The sequence below is a fragment of the Zophobas morio genome, unplaced genomic scaffold (genome assembly GCF_036711695.1).
Source record: "Zophobas morio isolate AGI-343-1 ecotype UQ-CSIRO unplaced genomic scaffold, CSIRO_AGI_Zmor_V1 ptg000044l, whole genome shotgun sequence".
In the NCBI taxonomy this organism is placed as follows: Eukaryota; Metazoa; Arthropoda; class Insecta; order Coleoptera; family Tenebrionidae; genus Zophobas; species Zophobas morio.
Window position 1 is genome coordinate 2,308,233 of NW_026972149.1, and position 17,922 is coordinate 2,326,154.

At 37.4% G+C, this 17,922-nt stretch overlaps 1 protein-coding gene across 4 annotated transcripts in view; it reads right to left on the reverse strand.

The window, feature by feature from the left end:
- Positions 1 to 17,922, reverse strand: part of LOC135141775 (lachesin-like) — a 93,396-nt gene that overhangs the window by 56,295 nt on the left and 19,179 nt on the right. For 2 of the 4 annotated variants that reach the window (XM_064073205.1, XM_064073206.1), the window contains exon 2: positions 15,384 to 15,480. In XM_064073205.1, the coding sequence (XP_063929275.1) occupies positions 15,384 to 15,459 (76 nt within the window). In that variant the 5' untranslated portion in view covers positions 15,460 to 15,480. Of the gene's footprint in view, positions 1 to 15,383; positions 15,481 to 15,750; positions 16,055 to 17,922 lie in introns of those variants that run through there. The other 2 variants (XM_064073203.1, XM_064073204.1) reach the window with 2 other exon arrangements.

The window sequence follows — 17,922 nt, forward strand, 5'->3', positions numbered from 1 at the left end:
TTTTATTAGTTTAAAGGGTTGGTTGATGTTGAAAGTAACCGGATAATGTAGGTTTGTGTTCGTATAATAAGATGTTTGGGTGTGAGGATTTGCAGAAGGAGTAATAAACATGTCGCGTCGGAATTATTAATGTAATTAAGGTTTAAGAGCGGTAGAAAATTTAATATAAGCGACAATGGTTCAATTTGTAGTTATTATTTAAGAGGATAATTTCGGCAACGATTGCGAAGAAAAGATAATAGGAGTGAAGTGGCTGACACTTTTGTGAAGCAACTGAAAAATCATATAATTTGACGGATAATTAATTTTTAATGTAAACGGCTTCCTTGGAAGAAACGGCGACTGGAAATTATAATATCTGAGCAATATTTCAACAGTGGGGCCATTTTGCGGATTTAATTACATTATTGAAGTGTCATGTGCTACGTTCTTGATAAATGCAGAGAAGAGAGCGGTCTGAAAACGCTCCAGACGTTGCCTAGCGTCGATCGCCTGCGGAATTATTAAGACCAAATGATAATTCATTAGAATGGGACGCCCACCCGACCCCTGACAGACCGAGCGTCACATTTGTCGGCTTCTTTATCTGCATAGAATGGCTAGAATAAGAAATTAAGCCACTCAGCTTAATAAGTGACGTTTCGTTGAATATGCAAACTGCTTAACTCGCCCGATCATTTGTCCCGATAAACTGAAACTTATACGTTATATTACTAACTCAACTAGATTCGTTAATTTGCCACCCTCCCAACTGTTTGATAAAACAAAACCACCATCGTACAAATAACGCACTAATGGCCTCTAGTTTTCGAACTGAAAAGAACTAAAAGTATAAGAAATTTTAACTACATTTTCTGAGAATTAATAATAATAATTGTTCCAACGCAAAAGATTTAAATTCGTCTTTTTGCTACACCTTAATAGCTCCATCGGTGATGCTTTTAAAATGATAAGTAGGAAGTACGATATCATGCGTCGAGTCCATTTTATACAGTACATTTAAATGAGTGAAGGCATCCCGAGAAAATTACTCAAACACTTACGTCGAGTACGGTGCGTATTTAATGGAACCAGCTTAAGCTCCAGACATAAATCCAATGCATTATTGTTTTAAGACACATAAAATAAGTCACACGTTAGTTAGAGACAGATTATATTAACAACGAGAAACAAAAAATATTATTAGTGTTACTATTATCATGTAAACCCGAACTAGACTCTCGTTCACCTGATGTGCATACCTCAAATGGTGGCACTTAACCCCGTCTTCGAACTTACTCTCTTAGCTATCCGCCTCTAATAACGCCTATTACGTAGGGGAGACGCGGGTAATGGCAACCGCCCGACGTTTTACAACAGCCACATTTTTAAAACGTACACTGACGCTCTTAAATTAAAACCCTAACGAACTTAACGAGGAAGCGTTCAAACGTTCATCCGATAAAACAAAAAACGTATTTGTCCTAAGGAGAAACCTCATTAAATTTAACTCAACAAATGCTTACCAATGCGAAGTAAAGTTCTATGTTTTGATCTGCACAACGTTTCATTCCATCACGGCATTATTTCGCCAATATTCGAGCGCGGCTTACAAATCAACAAATCGATAATACACGATGTAAAACAGATACTTTAAACACAAAACCTGAAATATTGAATTATTGTCGGTTAAAAAATTTTGCTGTTTGGTAAATTTTATTAATGTTAATCGAATTGGCAGTGACTGGAAAAGTCAAAACCAATTATCTTCTGGTGAATTTCGACACATGGTTGTACAAAGTGTTGTAATTAAATCAAACAGTTACAGATTACAAGTTACGGTGTTTCTCTAATGATTGTAGGGTCGAAGTAGGTCATGGAAGCGTGCCGCCTATCAATTTATGCGGATTTTACAAAATCCCAAGGGCTCACGAAAATGTCACACGCATATGCAAACGATGATTTTAAAAAGGCGCCAGGAAGTTATCGACTAGATAATACAAATATCAAGGGAAAACAAAACAATTTAAGGAATAACAGCTTGATTATTATATTAAGTAGAGCACCTGCAACAATAGAATTTCTGATCTTGTGTCTCCGATTAAAACAATTAACTTTCGATGAATATATTGTTCCTGATATTATTACAAGCAGTTTGCCATAGGAACACGGTGAGTCGAGGTAGAGCGAATTAACTAAAGCTTCTAAATTTAGCATCAATCCAAACTACAATCTATACCGCAGTGAAAATAAGTATTTATTATGATTACTATTTTTACGTTATCTATGGATGAACATGTTTTAGATTTAGGATATGAAATAAATATGAAGTGCATCAAAATCCAATACATTTCGGTAAGGCATATAAAGTTTAATAAACTTAACAATGGCAATTATTGGTTTCCGATTTTTCAATGACCCGCAGTGATCGTGGCCTCTTAAAATATTAAAGCTTTCTGCTGATCCACTTGCAACTTTCTTTGGAAGAAAAAATTGACATTTAAACCGAAACTTGGTGGCCAAGTTAAAGAAATATTAATAACTCAACTCACACAAGGTTCAGATAAAATGCAAATGTTTTGTTCGTTAACTGTTGTTAACACGGTGTGGCAGAACAAATACTGATTAATTTGAAATACCTAATTGCAGAAATAAATATGTGCTTTATGTGTAGGAAGAAGTCGGGGTAAAGCTTGAAATACTAATGAAGAAATTAGTGGTAAAAGTGTACAGAGCCGCAAATTTAATTTGTATTTACTTAGTTAATTAATTTTCAGTTAATGTTTATTTTAGGCGATTTACCAAATGCAGTAATGTATGGCGAAAGAAGTTTACGCAAGCTAACACCATTGTCGCCGCCTTCCTTGCTATCACGTACTCAATTTTCAAGACTGCTACACCTTAAAGATAAAATAAGTTGGCTAATCGCACCAAAGTTACGCGTACAGTCCTATTGTATGGCGGACAAATGGATAATGAAGTCCCTAGCAGTAACCCTGCTGCAGGTTTCTCCGAATCAACGACATACTAAAAGTAACTATAAAACAGCTATTATTTGCCTCCCCTGACCACGTAGTTTCGATAAACAAAACTGGAGGAACGGCTGGACTGCGTCTATTTATTATCGTTGCGCCACCGCTTCTCAACGGATCCGTTAAATTAGTTCCTACGATAAACTGTGAATGTTCATTATCAAATTTTGATAAGGATTCACTTTAACTTTTGATATTAAGCACTTCCGCTGTAGTAAGAATAAATCTCACCAACTGCATATAATACTCGACCACATCCTCGACGCTCTCTTTTATAAATACTTGGACGACACGATTTATCTGATCCAAGTTTTAAATTAACAACCGCCATCGTCCGCTTAAATCATTTTGTCTTCAAATTAGCAACAGCGTGCTTAGAGTCTGAATCCTCAAACTTACGAAGCATGCACAAACTATTTACTCTACAGATAATCTTGGACTTTCACAATCTGATCTAGCTGGATTGGATTGAGCAAGTTTTTTTCTAGGGTCTTTCTCGTCTTAATCAAAAGTTGGGTTTAGCGAACCGGTTAGCGATTTCCGCCTATTGCCGTTCGTTGTTAATATTCTTATTCTTTACCTCTCCACGAAAGTAATACGTTAAAACCGCAAAACAGTAATCATATCTTACTCCGCAAAAAATACATTCCAGCTTTGTGTTCGTTTTAGAAGATCTGTTTTCATAGCGAATTTGTCAAAGTAAATAAATCAACTGGTAGGTTAAAAAATCAAGTCTATATTTAACACAATTAAAGGTCTCATCTTGTCGAACTTTTTCCTGATCGCCTGTTTACAATTGTTGGGTTTATTGCCTATAAAATTGTATGCGTTTTAAACCCTCTTTTAAAACAAGCGGTTCTAAATTTCTTCGTAACCAAGAAGTTAAACGGACAAATTGACAAAGTAAACGTTAAAATATTTTTAAAATTGAAAATATCCAAATTTTCAAATTCCAGGTCAAGTGCGTCAAAAACAACGTTCTTAAACATAAAACTAGTTCTAGTTTCGATAAAATTGGAAAGTATGTAACATAACCTTCTACAAAGAACGCCAGAAGTACGCAGTAAATATGTTTTTCATATCCACTGTTATCTCATTCTTTTTCTAAATTATCCACATATAACTTTGTAGCTGTTGTAATCTGCGCTTAGCATCTCTGCAAACGATTGCGATTGTGCACAGGGAAACGTACGCCCTTTAGGCGAAAAGCCGCCTCTCTTTGAATCCTGACAAGTAAAGTCACGTGTCTTTGTAGTGAAAATTTCTAGATTTAGCTGCGTCAAATTAATCCCCCAGTGTTCGATCGATAACATCGGTTAGCGCAATGGATTTGGACCGACAAAAAGTATTCAAAAAGAAAATTCATAATACTGACACTTTTACAATTGGCGTTGACGTAAATACTTCACTTTTAGCAAATTAAAATTTTTTTCTTGATAAAGATAACTCTAGTGTTTCAAAGTTGTCCGTGCGATCCGGATCCAGTAGGAGAACTAGGTATTATATGACCGAAGGTCCGTAAGAGCCAATAATACAGGTCAACACCTTTTACCATCTAATTCCAACCTTCTCTTTTACTCACCAATGTGGTAGCAATATCTAGAAAAAATTATTTGAAATAAACTATAAATTGTTGTACACGCCACTGGTAGTGTTTCTTGACCTAGCAATGAAAAAACACGACAAGGGCCAGTCATGCATCAGTTGATTGCCGTCGTGTGTTCGGTTTACGTCTTTGACAATAGCGAATTTTTCGAATTCAGAGCGTGTCGACATATGGTAATGCTTTATGGTGTGGTTGTTGGAAACGCTAGGTTAGTTCGCGAATTGTGGACCGAGCGCCTTCCAAATCGTCCGATTCCGTGTGCGCGAACAATTACATCAGTGGTACAGCATCCACGATCGTGGCCGTGATAGGATCGAAAGAATACTGCAAGCTGAAGAACAAATTTTGGAACGCGTCTAATAAGAGCCCCACATCAGCACTCTTACACAACAGTAAAAAGTTCATAAAGCGTTGTTGGAAAAGGTAGCAAAAGTCACAAAAAATAAGTAGGTGGACGGAATAACGCAGCAAAACTGATGGTCATAACATATACGTGGCCAAAAGGCCAACGCTGATGTTTTTAGAGAAAGAAAAAGAACGTGAATAACGCGGGCAATAAATATTTAAACTCTGGTATAGTTTTCAACGAAGCGTTTTAGAACGCTAAATGTTTTGTTGGCGGTTTGTTGTAATATGCTCCCACGTTCATATTCGTGAATGGTTTGAAAATATGATTTTACGCAAAATTTTAGTTGAATGAATGAATGAAACTTCATATTATGGAGAGCGAGTGTTCCTTTTCTGTTGTTAAAGCGTAGTAATTGTGTGAATAACCTTTTGTAAAATATCGTTTGCCGCAGAGGTTTGATGTGTTAATACAACATATGCAATTGTTGTAATTAGCGTAGTGTTGGTAATTAGATGTTTTGTGCTAGTAAGTGCTTTGCGTAGATTGTAACAGTTATCCGTGTAAAGTGTTCCATGTCGTTTTTGTCCAAGGAATAGCTAATAAAGAGCACAGCAAATTTGCGTTTATGTGGGAGGCTGGCTGGCTACGAGTGTTATAAATGAAAATAGCTGTGAGATTAAGAGTGATATAATTAATGTGTTTAAATTGGAACCATAAAATATTAATCAAAATTAAAGCATTAAACTGTAATTTGGTGAAACTAAATTGGGTTTTGGAAATGACTTCATTAGTAAAGTAGTTTGAATCGTTTCTAGTGCGAGTTTGTCTCCCGATTGCGTTATCGTTATTAGAAATGAACTTCACAAAACTAGCTTAGGCATTAGCGACTCGACGATGGCAGCGTGCTCTGTTAACGCCTGTTGAAAACTCCTCGACCGGAAGTGCGTTATGGCACAGAATGCTTCTGCCATCCCATCCTGCTTGGAGCATACAAATGGGATACTCGCAGTCGGGCTTGTTAAAAACCAAACATATTGCTTCATAAACATAATTTTACGCAATTTGCTGTTGCTAACACAGACGTTTTAGCCTAACTCCGCAATTATGATATACTTGTCGCCCGGAATTCCATTAGTCTACTTACAACAAAAGATGCCAGAATAAATGTTTTTCTGATTAATAGTGCTAGTTGCGACTCGCCGACATTAGTCCAACGAGCAAACGACCAGGGCCGGCTTGCACTAACATGTATAAACACTTTTCCAAATAAGCCAATTAATTTTAATGAATTTGATAAAGTAAACTAATTAATACACATTAGCATTCCTTTAGAGACTTTATTCAATTTATCTTTGAAGTCAGGTGAGTTTGCTTCGGAATAGAAACGAACATACGCGTAAGCGGTCCATAAATCTGGCAGCAAGTCCTGCATTGGAAATTGTTGCCGGGTTTTAATTCTATCCACTCCTACAAAACTGCTTCAAACCATTGTGTCTATTTATAAATATCTCACACCATTTTCTGGTTATGTCATCTTATGCCAAATTAAATTATTATCATTTCGTAAAAATATGGTAATCCCCCAAAAACCAGTTCAAAATGCGACAATACAAAACGCGTCTAGCAATATTGCAACTCATTATAGAAATAGTGTCTAAACAGAATTTGTCAGTGTTGAGTTGGATTGAGACAGTGGTTTCGCTCGCTTAGCGCCTGAAGCCGGTCCTGCCGAGGACGCATACGTCTCTAGGGCGGGATGTTAATAAGGAGGGTAACTAGCGACTAGATAGTAGCTACATCACGGCCGCAGCGGATTGCGACCCACCATTTCCCTGCATTCTCATTCGGGATAGCCGCCGTTTGCTCACCAGACCAAATAATATAACCTACGCGACGCAAATACTGCAATTGCGATCTTCGATTTACTGTCACATTTGTCACACGTATTAACTACAACATTAAAAACCACTGCGTCCTAACCACATGCCGGTTAGGTAATATCCGGAAAACACGAATACCAACTTTACTATTTTGCTAACTGTATCATCAAATTACCTCAACGTTCGAGACACCGAGAAATAACTATTCAGGTTTTCACTGTTATTGCTATTCATTGCATTGTTTTCTCGGATTGGTGGTGAACTTCTCTTTTATTGAATAACGCTGTAATTCTCTTTAAACACTCGCTTAACAAAAGGCGGAAAAACGGTGAATCTAATATAAACAAGATTATGAAATGTGCTCTCGACCCTATTTTCAATGTAGATAAATACATAGGCGATAGAGTGTAACACAAAACAGAGTTAAATAAATCCCACGACAAATAATATTTCGTACACAAATGATTGTTATTCCTCCTATGTTTTCAAAATCTCTGTTATGTGGTTATTCTTAAACCGCGATGCGTTTTTCTAGAAAATTCGCGAATGCCGCCTCGAGGTTGTTATGGAGTCCGCCATCGAGACTTCCGGCACCGCAACCACGCTTTTCTTTATTCGAACGCTATCGTCACCTGAATGATGAGTCCCCACCGCTCATCGTCGTATATACTAGAGAACCCATAGGCGTCAATTGTATTTATATATATATTGCTATGTAGATGATTTACGCTGTTGGGTAATAAACGTATTACTTGTTAGACTTAAGTCAATATTATATATGTTGGTGGGTGGCTGTTGTTAATTATGTAAAGCTCGTCGCTTCTTTTGTTGCAGAATAATGCATACGTTATCGGTTGATAATTTAATTAGTTAGGATTGCTTTCAGACATCCGGGAACCAAGATAAGAAGTTGAGCAAGAGCGGAATATTAAACAGAGTGTGGAGAAACCTGTAGGGAAATAAATATTTTTTGGTAATTTAGCAGGCATTATTGTATGAATGAAATTGTCTGTATAAGAGCAGTAAAGCTGAGAAATTTGGTGCGTCGTTAAGTGATGTTAATCGTAAATGTGTGAGTAGCAGAACCGGAAGGAGTAGCACGTATTGTTGTTCCTTGTAGACATAACCGCAAGTATTCTTTGATTAAAAGGCTAACAAATGATGTTTGAACTGAAGCAAACGTGGCATAACCAGTCTGTTATGAGAAGAGTCATGGAGGCATATTTAATAATGAATGATTTGAGATAATTGGTTGACATAGTAAATTAGAAAATCGTAGCCTTTTTTAATAAGCGCTATGATATGTCAACAAGAAAAGGTCGTCGAGTAACTCCATTTGGCGGTGATATCCTCCACGGAATCATACTCGTTCTGCGCAGAAAGACTACTTAGAACGGAACACAATACACACAGGTATGATTTTCCTTTCGTGAGAGCGGATATATGCAAGCCAAGCTCGACACAGCCGGCACGACCATAACGCGCCAAAGTGCTCTTTGTCATCTATAAAACAGAGAGACAGCTGGCCCAGCTCAACTTATCCGAGCTGCCTTACCTGCACGGATCGCGAATCGCGAAATGCCTCCTGGAATTGTAGTCAAATCTCGACATTTAAATAACTATGAATAAATGTGAATAATAAATATAGAGTGTCGTATACGTCGTGGTAGCGACCGCAGGTAATAAAGTGGTGAAGAGAAAGCGGGTGACCCCGAACAGGGGATGTCAGCGTTATCGCCTGCCAGAGCGATGGAAGCGCAGCTCTCTGACAGCCTTACTAATAGAAAATGGCTTAAATCAATGCAGTCGTAGTCATCAGTCAGAAATGATTATCCTAAAACGACATTTGGTGTTAGTCTGAGTCAGCATCCGTGTTCGTTAGCGCCCCCGATGCCTGATTGCAGCAAAACTCGGTCATCCCTCGAAGGATGTGTGACTTCTGGAGTCTAGCCAGCTGTTGCACGTGAAAATGCAAAACCTGAAGACGCACCAGCGAAGTGCGCCTCAACCTTATTAAAAAGTTGTGCAACACTGCGGTTTTTTATTGAGAGATAAAACCGAGCTGGAAGTTGCTCCAGGGTCCATAAGAAACTATATAGTAGGTTTGCTTGGTTCAAAAACATTTTTGTGCTGAAAACTTAACGCGACAATATCTAAAGTGAGTGGATTCCATCGCCTGGGGTGAGATCAAACTCGGCACGCAAATATCAAGGTGCCTTGAGCTGGTTAAAATATGGCCTTATATAGCGCACTTCAAAACCCGCATAAAAATAATAAAGTCTGAAAAAATGTAAAACTGCACAACTCTCACGGAGCTGAAAGTGACGCGCGGTCTTGATTCCTAAACGCATTCGCATCAGAGGAATACGCGAAAATTGACCAGACCTATCGGCGCGTAACGTCTAACGGGCACATAATGAAATCTCAAATTGCGCTTCGTTCTCCAGAGTCTCGTCTGCTTAAAGATAATCCCACTGCACAAAACAACACAATGGGCATTAAAAATTATAGTGTTACTTCTTTTTGTACGCTTCTGGAAAACTAGTTACAATGTAAGCCCTCTCTGTTGATCGCGTTTCTATTCTTGTTTTTCGATTAGCAATGCTTTTATCCTCCCTCCAAGAAGCATTCGCGCATCAGACACTACTTCTCCCAGACCAAGTATAATATAGACGTAGCATGACTGTATTTACAGTACGGAACAGGATGTTTCGAACACAGTCTATTTGACACGACGATGCGCGCCCGGAGATTTTTCTCGATTTTTATACGTTGTAAACAGAAAATATAAGCATGTTGTTGATCATGTACGTATTGTTTATCAAAGAATAACCTATTCCTACCGAAAGTATTAATTAATGACTAACTTTGTTGGTGCGTGTTACATGAAGCCCTCGTTTATTATGGGTACTAAAAACTACATAAATCTGCTCAGACACCACCAAAACGTAAAGATCTACACGAAAATTGCCCTATCCCAAATTTTACTTCATTCAGTTCCCACCGGGAAAAATTTTAGGGTGGCTCGGTTGACATGGAGTAACCCGTATAATACACTTGGTCTGTCTACTTGTTCTCTCGACTCGGCAACTACCGCTGTATATTTACATAATATTACTTTATCTACGATGACGATTATGTTTGCGGTGGTTTTTAGCCAGTCTGAATCTAGTATGTCAATACCATTAGTCGACGCGTTGACAGCCACCACTCATTGGATTCACAAATATCGACTCTCTTCGACTCCCCATGTTCATGAAAGGAATTAAGACGTGCATCGCTTCGTTCCCAAAGTGCATTTCACGTGAACGTGTTATTCAACTTGTTGAGTATTTCGCGCGTAAAAACGGCCATCAGTACGGCCTGCTTGTACAGACGTGACTCCAACTTTGGCAATCACACGACCACATTAATCATATGCCGCCGGACGGAGCTTACTTTTAACTCACTTTATCAACAATGTGAAGCTGCTTCCATGCCTGCTCTTTTACGACTCGGATATTATATAGATTCTCTAACTATCGCATTCTTCAATTTCATCTCCACCGGCTGGAATTACACAATAAAATCTTAAATTAAATTATTCAACTTTGTTACTTCCACGGATACTCCTCACCCCTCATTAAAAACGCCCACTCTCGCCTATTAACATGGTAATTTGTACATTCTGCGTAATGCTGTAATCTAATAATGGTAACGATTACCGCGTAATAAACTAGTCTCGTCGCACGCATAAAAGACAGTCTGCTACTACGGTTAAGCAAAAAACGGCTCGTTGTAATATGTGGCGTTAACCGCAAACGTACAGCTCGGTCAATTTGTTTTCTACGTTGGCTAACTCATGATACATGCAAAAATAACAAAAATTTATTTTTTCATGCTCCGTTAAAACCTGCAGCCGCGCTTCCTTTTCAAACACAAATCGCATACACTTTTAACACAATATTTATAAAAAGAAGCAAACTTCACAACAAACGGAATAATTGGCTGTTACTGAATACTATATTTTTTCATTGTTATCAGTCTCCGACGACCTGTAGCAACTAAAATTTTGTATGTCGTCACCATCGTCATCATCATCATCATTGTTATTATCATTCATGTCTTTCGAGAAATGCTTTATTAGTTTACTTTGATTCGAAACTGATGTATTTTTCTTTACGCACGAATGCCCTCCTCTACCCGGAATCACCAAATTGAGCTTGAAATAAGTTCGGAAATAGTGTTTTATGTTAAGTGAAAAAAATTTGGCATTGGGCTTACTTTTTCATTAAACCGGTCTAGAGATTCGTGCGAGTTGATTCAGTGGCTTTTCCCGGTGGCAGAAAGTGCGAGTATTTATTACAAAGGTGGTTTTTGTTTATCTGGTAAATAATGCCAAGGGGAAGATAGAAAATTAGGAAACGACTAAATGTACCATAAATAAGCAATCGATATTGGAAAGCTGGATAAGATTGAAGGACTTCCGCGTAGATAGCAGCCGCGAACCTGTATAAGAATGAATCTTGTAAGACGTACGCAATACCGTTACGAGCACAGCTTGTTTTCGTGCAAGTTTTAATGAAGACAGTTTAAATAATGGAGAGAGATAAAAGGGTTTCGGAGGTGAGTGCGCATGCAAATAAGACGAAAGTGGTGTGCAATACTTCGCCAATAAACCACAACACGGGGATCAATGCCGAAGCGTCGGATCACACCGAGTCGCGTTCTTAATTAACTGGAGAGACGTTTCGGCACCGAGTCACGGTCAGGGGTTGTTGCTGAAAATTGACGAAACGGGGACATAAAAATACATAAATTTGCGGCAATGAATATGCAAAGCAAAACAACTTATTACGAGTCACAGCCTACTCTAAACCGATCGATTACCGACTGAACCGCGCTAGCTCAACATTAAATTAAACTTGGCCGGATACTACTCATGTAACTAACACAAAATTAGCCGATTAGTCGTGCGGAGCGTCTCACCGACTGACGAAACGCGGACATACAGGTCCATATATTACAATTAAGGAGTATGCAAAGAAATGTGGCGAGATTAATAGCTTGCAATTTGTTGCTGGGCTAGGTGAGGTCGGTGCCGGAGGTTAGCCCATAATAACTTCACTTCCAAGCACACGGGTTCACGCCGATATTTATGTTGGGGATCGTGACATCGCATTTGTCTTGGACGCTACGGTCGGGCCAATAGGATCAGCATCGCGGTATGGGCCGTTGATAGCACTTTTATGCTTGAGCAGCACATTCAATTAAAAACGAACAAAATGATATGCGATTATTAGCGCTATTGCCGCCGCCAGAAAGACGTATTGCTGAGCAAAGGAAACAGGGCTAACGCTGACGACGGGGAAGTTTTATTGTGCTGTTGTTACTATTTTCGATTGTTCTTTCTCTAATCCTATTATATGTTGTTAGAGTTGGCAACAGCAACAGGCGGCTAACGACACATCGTACCTCTCATACAAGTTATAGCATACTATAAAACATTTAGTACTGGATGCGTGCAACTTTTAACTGATTTCCGGTTGAACAGTAAACAACACGCAAGACAAAAAAATTGGTCTAAAGAGTTTAGACAGTACTTCCCTCGCTGTCAGAAACTTGACGACTGCATGCCTATTGTGTTTTTTTTCTCATTACATTTTTGTAGTGGGAATTTAAAAAAAAATTGCGATGACGTCATACACATTTTTGCAAGGACACGTATATCAGTTGGGATAGATGTAGTGTAATACTAAGAATAAAATTATTGTATTCCCAAATTTTCGGGAAAATGAATTGGGTCGTTTTGAATATTGATTTGTAATAATCAATAAAATAACGAAACAATTTACTCACGTATACATATCAGAGGCAACTGAAAATCGTGTATGTATAAACATTCTTAATTTAAGATGACATGCGTAACAGCATACGTGAGAGTCAAACAAAGAAACTGTAAACAAAACGACAATCGGTTTTATTGCGTCGACTTCCGCTTATTATATAAAACATTGGATTTTATTTTAATTTTTGACGGTGGAATTCACAATTGGTTGATTTAAAACATGTCTATACCACATTCGCGGAACCTAGTCAGCTATGTTTCAACCGAGTTTTAACTTTAAAAAATTTGTGTCTACCAACTTGGGTTGGTCCAATGTAATACTAATAATAAGTGTTGCCTTTAATTTGATCAATAAAATAAATTGACTTCATTAATTTTTTTGAGCCACCCTTTAAGAAAATCTAAAAAATATGAATGGAATGATAAATCACAAGTACAAACTTATCATATTTTCTGCATTTTAGATAGGATTTATTTAGCAAAATTTAAGGGTGACGTCACCAATTTTTTTAGAAGGGATGAACAAATACATTTTGAACAAAAGTTTACCATGCTTATAATAACTTTAAAATATCTCCAAGATTTCAAAGCATTCGGTTCTGTAAATCCTGATTAAATCAATAAAATCAATTGACGCATTCAATAATTTTTTTCAGTCACCCTATATATGCAAATCGAAAAAATATGAACGGAGTGATAAATCACAAGTACAGACTCATCATATTTTTCACATTTTAGATAGGATTTATTCACCAAATTTTAGGGTGACGTCATCGATTTTTTTAGGGGGGAAGAGCAAATACATTTTGATAAATAAATTACCATGCTTATGGTAACTTTAAAACATCTCCAAGATTTCAAAGCATTCGATTATGTAATTCCTGATTAAATCAATAAAATAAATTGACGCATTCATTAATTTTTTTCAGTCACCCTGTATATGCAAATCGAAAAAATTTGAATGGAATGATAAATCACAAGAAGAGACTCACCATATTTTGTACATTTTAGATAGGATTTATTCGGCAAAATTTTGTGGTGACGTCATAAATTTTTTAGGAGGGACGACCAAATACATTTTGATAAAAAATTTACCATGCTTATGATAACTTTAAAACATCTTCAAGATTTCGAAGCATTCGGTTTTGTAGTTAATGAGTAAATCAGTAAAATAAATTTTGCGCATTCATTAATTTTTTTGAGTCACCCTGTATATGCAAATCCAAAAAATATGAATGGAGTGATATATCACAAGCACATATTTTGTACATTTTAGATAGGATTTATTTGGCAAACTTTTGAGCTGACGTTATCAAGTTTTTGGAGGGGATAACCAAATATATTTTGACTAAAGATTTATGATGCTCTTTATAGCCTTAAAACATCTGCAACATTTCAAAACATTCGGGTTAGCAGATTCAAAATTAAATTGCAAAATGTTGTTTTATAATTTTGATTTTTTTTCCAAAAATCTGGACGTTTCGGGTAAAAACTGAATTCGGAGTCGTAAACTACATGTGTAGGACTATGTTATTTTATACAATTTAAGACCTATTTACTATGTACAATTTTGAAGTGACGTCATCGCATTAGTGGTGGGGATGATTAGACAAATTTTGGTTAGCGTTTTACCATCTACATGATATTCCTAATATAAGTACAAAATTTCACAACAATCGGTCCAGTACTTTCGGAGATTATCTGTCTAATAAAAATCCGGGACGGCAGACGGACAGACGGACGGACAGACGGACGGACAGACGGACGGACAGACAGACGGAAATGGGAGACCTATTTCTTCGTCTTCTAGGGGTCATGAAAGATCGAGAAAACGTAAAAGCAGAGAGTCGGCCGACGGACTCGATTACAATACTTCCTTTGCTTACGCTCGGGAAGTAAAAATTAGCTAGGCTCATCGTGTGATACCATTTAACCGAGATCGTGCATTATACCAACTATATTTAGTGATCTTCGCTAACGAGAGACATCATTGGTGTCGATTGAACAAGTTGCCGAAAAATCAAGCATCAAAGAAACGGAAAACTTTCAAGAGTAGCATATTATCCAATGAGCGTGTAATAGTGGCAATTACTTGGCACGCGAGCCGCAGGGGAGTTTACTTTTACTACAAGTATTAATTTTTTACTTTTATATATCTAACTGAACATCACATTCAAAAACGATGACTTTTGCTGCAACCAAAGCACGACCCACTAACATGAAATATTATACCGTAATTATTGAATTGAATAAACTTCTATTCAGTAGGAGCATATTTGACTAAAACAAGTTATTAGCAAACATTACTCTGCAGCAATGCGGCAGTTCCGGATAATTGATAATTATAACCGAAAGCAGCAAAGTATAAAAAAGAGCTGTTTAGTAATACGAAGAGTTGGAAAAAGTGAAAAGTTGTCCCCTCCGTCATCGCCGGAGCAATGCGAGGACATTTATTTGAAGTGTATATTCCCTTGCGTTAATTTAGAAGAGATACGTTCCGTGAAATTCGCAAGAGAGTATTATGTGATAAGCTAAGACCACGAAGTTTGCACTGTCTTATCTTTGAAGCGAATGTCAGTTCTGTGTACTGACACTAGTTATTTGGCTATCACAAACTCAAGCTGTTTGCCACAATTATTCCCACCATTTGAGGATAAGCCACCGAGTTGATGAATATAGAGGGAGACTAAATCTTAGCATCTGGACTTACCTAAAACGACGATGAAATCTAAGGCGAGGAGAGCGGCCAGAGGTGGCCGATGGGCAGATGCCGACCCCCGGGTCATTCTCACATCTCCTGCGTCAGTCTGGAACAAGGATCACATCAGTGGCGTCTCGTGAATTAATCATATTTTCAGCTGCGTGTAAAATCAACGTCTATTTAAACAATGAACATATTTTACTTTTAAATAACATTACAGCAATTTACGATGAAGTTACGAACGAATTTATACTGTTTATTTTAATTTTACAGCATGGTTATGCACAATATTTCTACCCTTACACGCGATTTTCGCTTCGCTGCGCTTATATAGAAAACGGTAGCTAGTGCGTGAGCAATTAAGAGAATATCTTACCACGGTCAGCATATCTTGACACAACTGTTCTTATTCCTATATTCATTTTACACATACATTAGTTGTTTTACTTTATCAAGTTGCATAGTTCCACGTGCACACAAATATTTGTTAAAAAAACGCGGTACCTGATCTTCATGTTTCGAAAAATGCTCACAACACCAAGCAAGAAAGACGAACCTGTCACGGATTATATGTATTAGTGTCAAAAAAATCGATAAAATTTGAAACTGATGTTATCAGTTATGACGCGTGTGAAGCAATGGTTCCTTTGCTTCCATTGAACAAACGCCACTGGTTCGCATTGATATTGATATCTGGATGGCGGCACCCGGCGCGGTACTAACAGCGGAAACCTCATTAGCCTCGCACCGCAGACTGTTGCCGCCCGCGCCGGCCACCCATCGTCTTTGCTTCATTGCTTCTCTGATATAAATTATCCGTGCATCTCGGCTAATAGCGAGCAAGGCGCATCGCGGATTGTCGTTAAGGGCCACCCGCGCCACAGCCTTCCCTAACGAGATATGCTGAAATTATGCCACGAACAGGGAACATCAACATTCAGCCACGCTACCAAAAATCCGGTCATCCTTAATGACCAATGAATTAAGAAAGCATTCCGCTCTTAAGCAACCCTAATGGCATTGTTATAGTCGGGAATAATTTACCATTGTCTTTGATTTGCCGACGCCGAATGGCGGTAAACGACTGCCGTTAACAGACCCGGACTGCTCCACTTCCACACTCGCCACAGCTCAAAAGTGACGTTTTATCTGGAGAACGCTTTGCATTGTCATTCTGAGACAAAACGCGCACCTCTGAACATCAACGAAAAAGACTTCGTTTCGAAAGAAAATTCCTGACTTGAAGTTGACTGCGAGATTTGGTCATCCATACACACTTTAACTTTTAACATATCATTAAACTCAGCGTTCCACATCACTACCGATCAACGAGATGAAATACTCTCTAATAAGTTAAATTTTTCAACTTCAAACACAAGTTGAGTTATCCGGAATCTCGGAGCGTTAACAGCTCACTGCTTTTGACGTGGTCAATGTTCATTGTAACTACCCAATTAAAAACATTAATAAACACCCTATTAAATCGCGTACAAGTAAGATCAAAGAGGACTCTGTAGGCACACAAATGCCGAGAACCATTCATGTTTAAAAAACATTGTAAAATTTACTGTACACCTCGCAGCAATCGAATTTTATTACATACTTCATTTTATACTAAATATAATGGAGCACGAAATAGCTAAAAGAATTTGTTCGTTTAAGTAGGATTGACGATGATGTTGGTTTCAGCTCCGGCATGCCCTCCGGACGAAGTGTGTCAGACGCAGTCAATGACGACACCGTGACGAGCAGGAGTGCTATATATCGTCTTGAGTTTAACCAATAAAAAAATTTGCAAGGTTTGTTCTAGCCAATCAGAAAAGTGATTCAAATTTTTGTAACTAAAGCTTAAAAGTGAACTTCTTTGTTTTTGACGACGACATTAAGACTGCAATTTTTTTTTCCGAACAAGTTAGTATATTTTTTGAAATGTAAATTTTCAAAAAGAGCATCAAGTAATCAAAACCCCTTTTCTGTATACGCAGTTTACTTGATATATCTTGAGTTTATTTATAAATATGTCTTTATTAAAATTGTAAAAATGTAAAAATGTTAGGCTTAGTTTCAGAATAAATTTTTGTTAAACATTATAGGAGTAACCACGATGTATCGATCCCTTGATGGAATAATAATTAGTAAATTGAATATTTTTAACAGCCTAAATATACTGAGTTCAAATTTGTTCTTTTTTGTGGTAGCTGTACATTTTGTTTCGACATTATTTATGAAATAATGTGTTCCAGAATCCATCAACGCTTGGTAATGGAAATGTTAATAATAATTATTTGTGATGTATTCATTTGCATTATATTAATTTTTAATTTTCATTTGTAGCTTTCTTTGGTCTTCAATCTTCAAATGATTGTTTATTCATTACATATTAGAATAATTTTTGTTGCCAAGTTGTTTGCACTTGAATCATTAGAAGCGGTTTTTTAACTACTTATGTTTCGCTCCAAATGATAATTTATTCAAATGTGTACAACAAATGCTAATTAAATTAAAACGATACCCATCCTGGCAATTTAAAATACAAATTTAGTTTGAG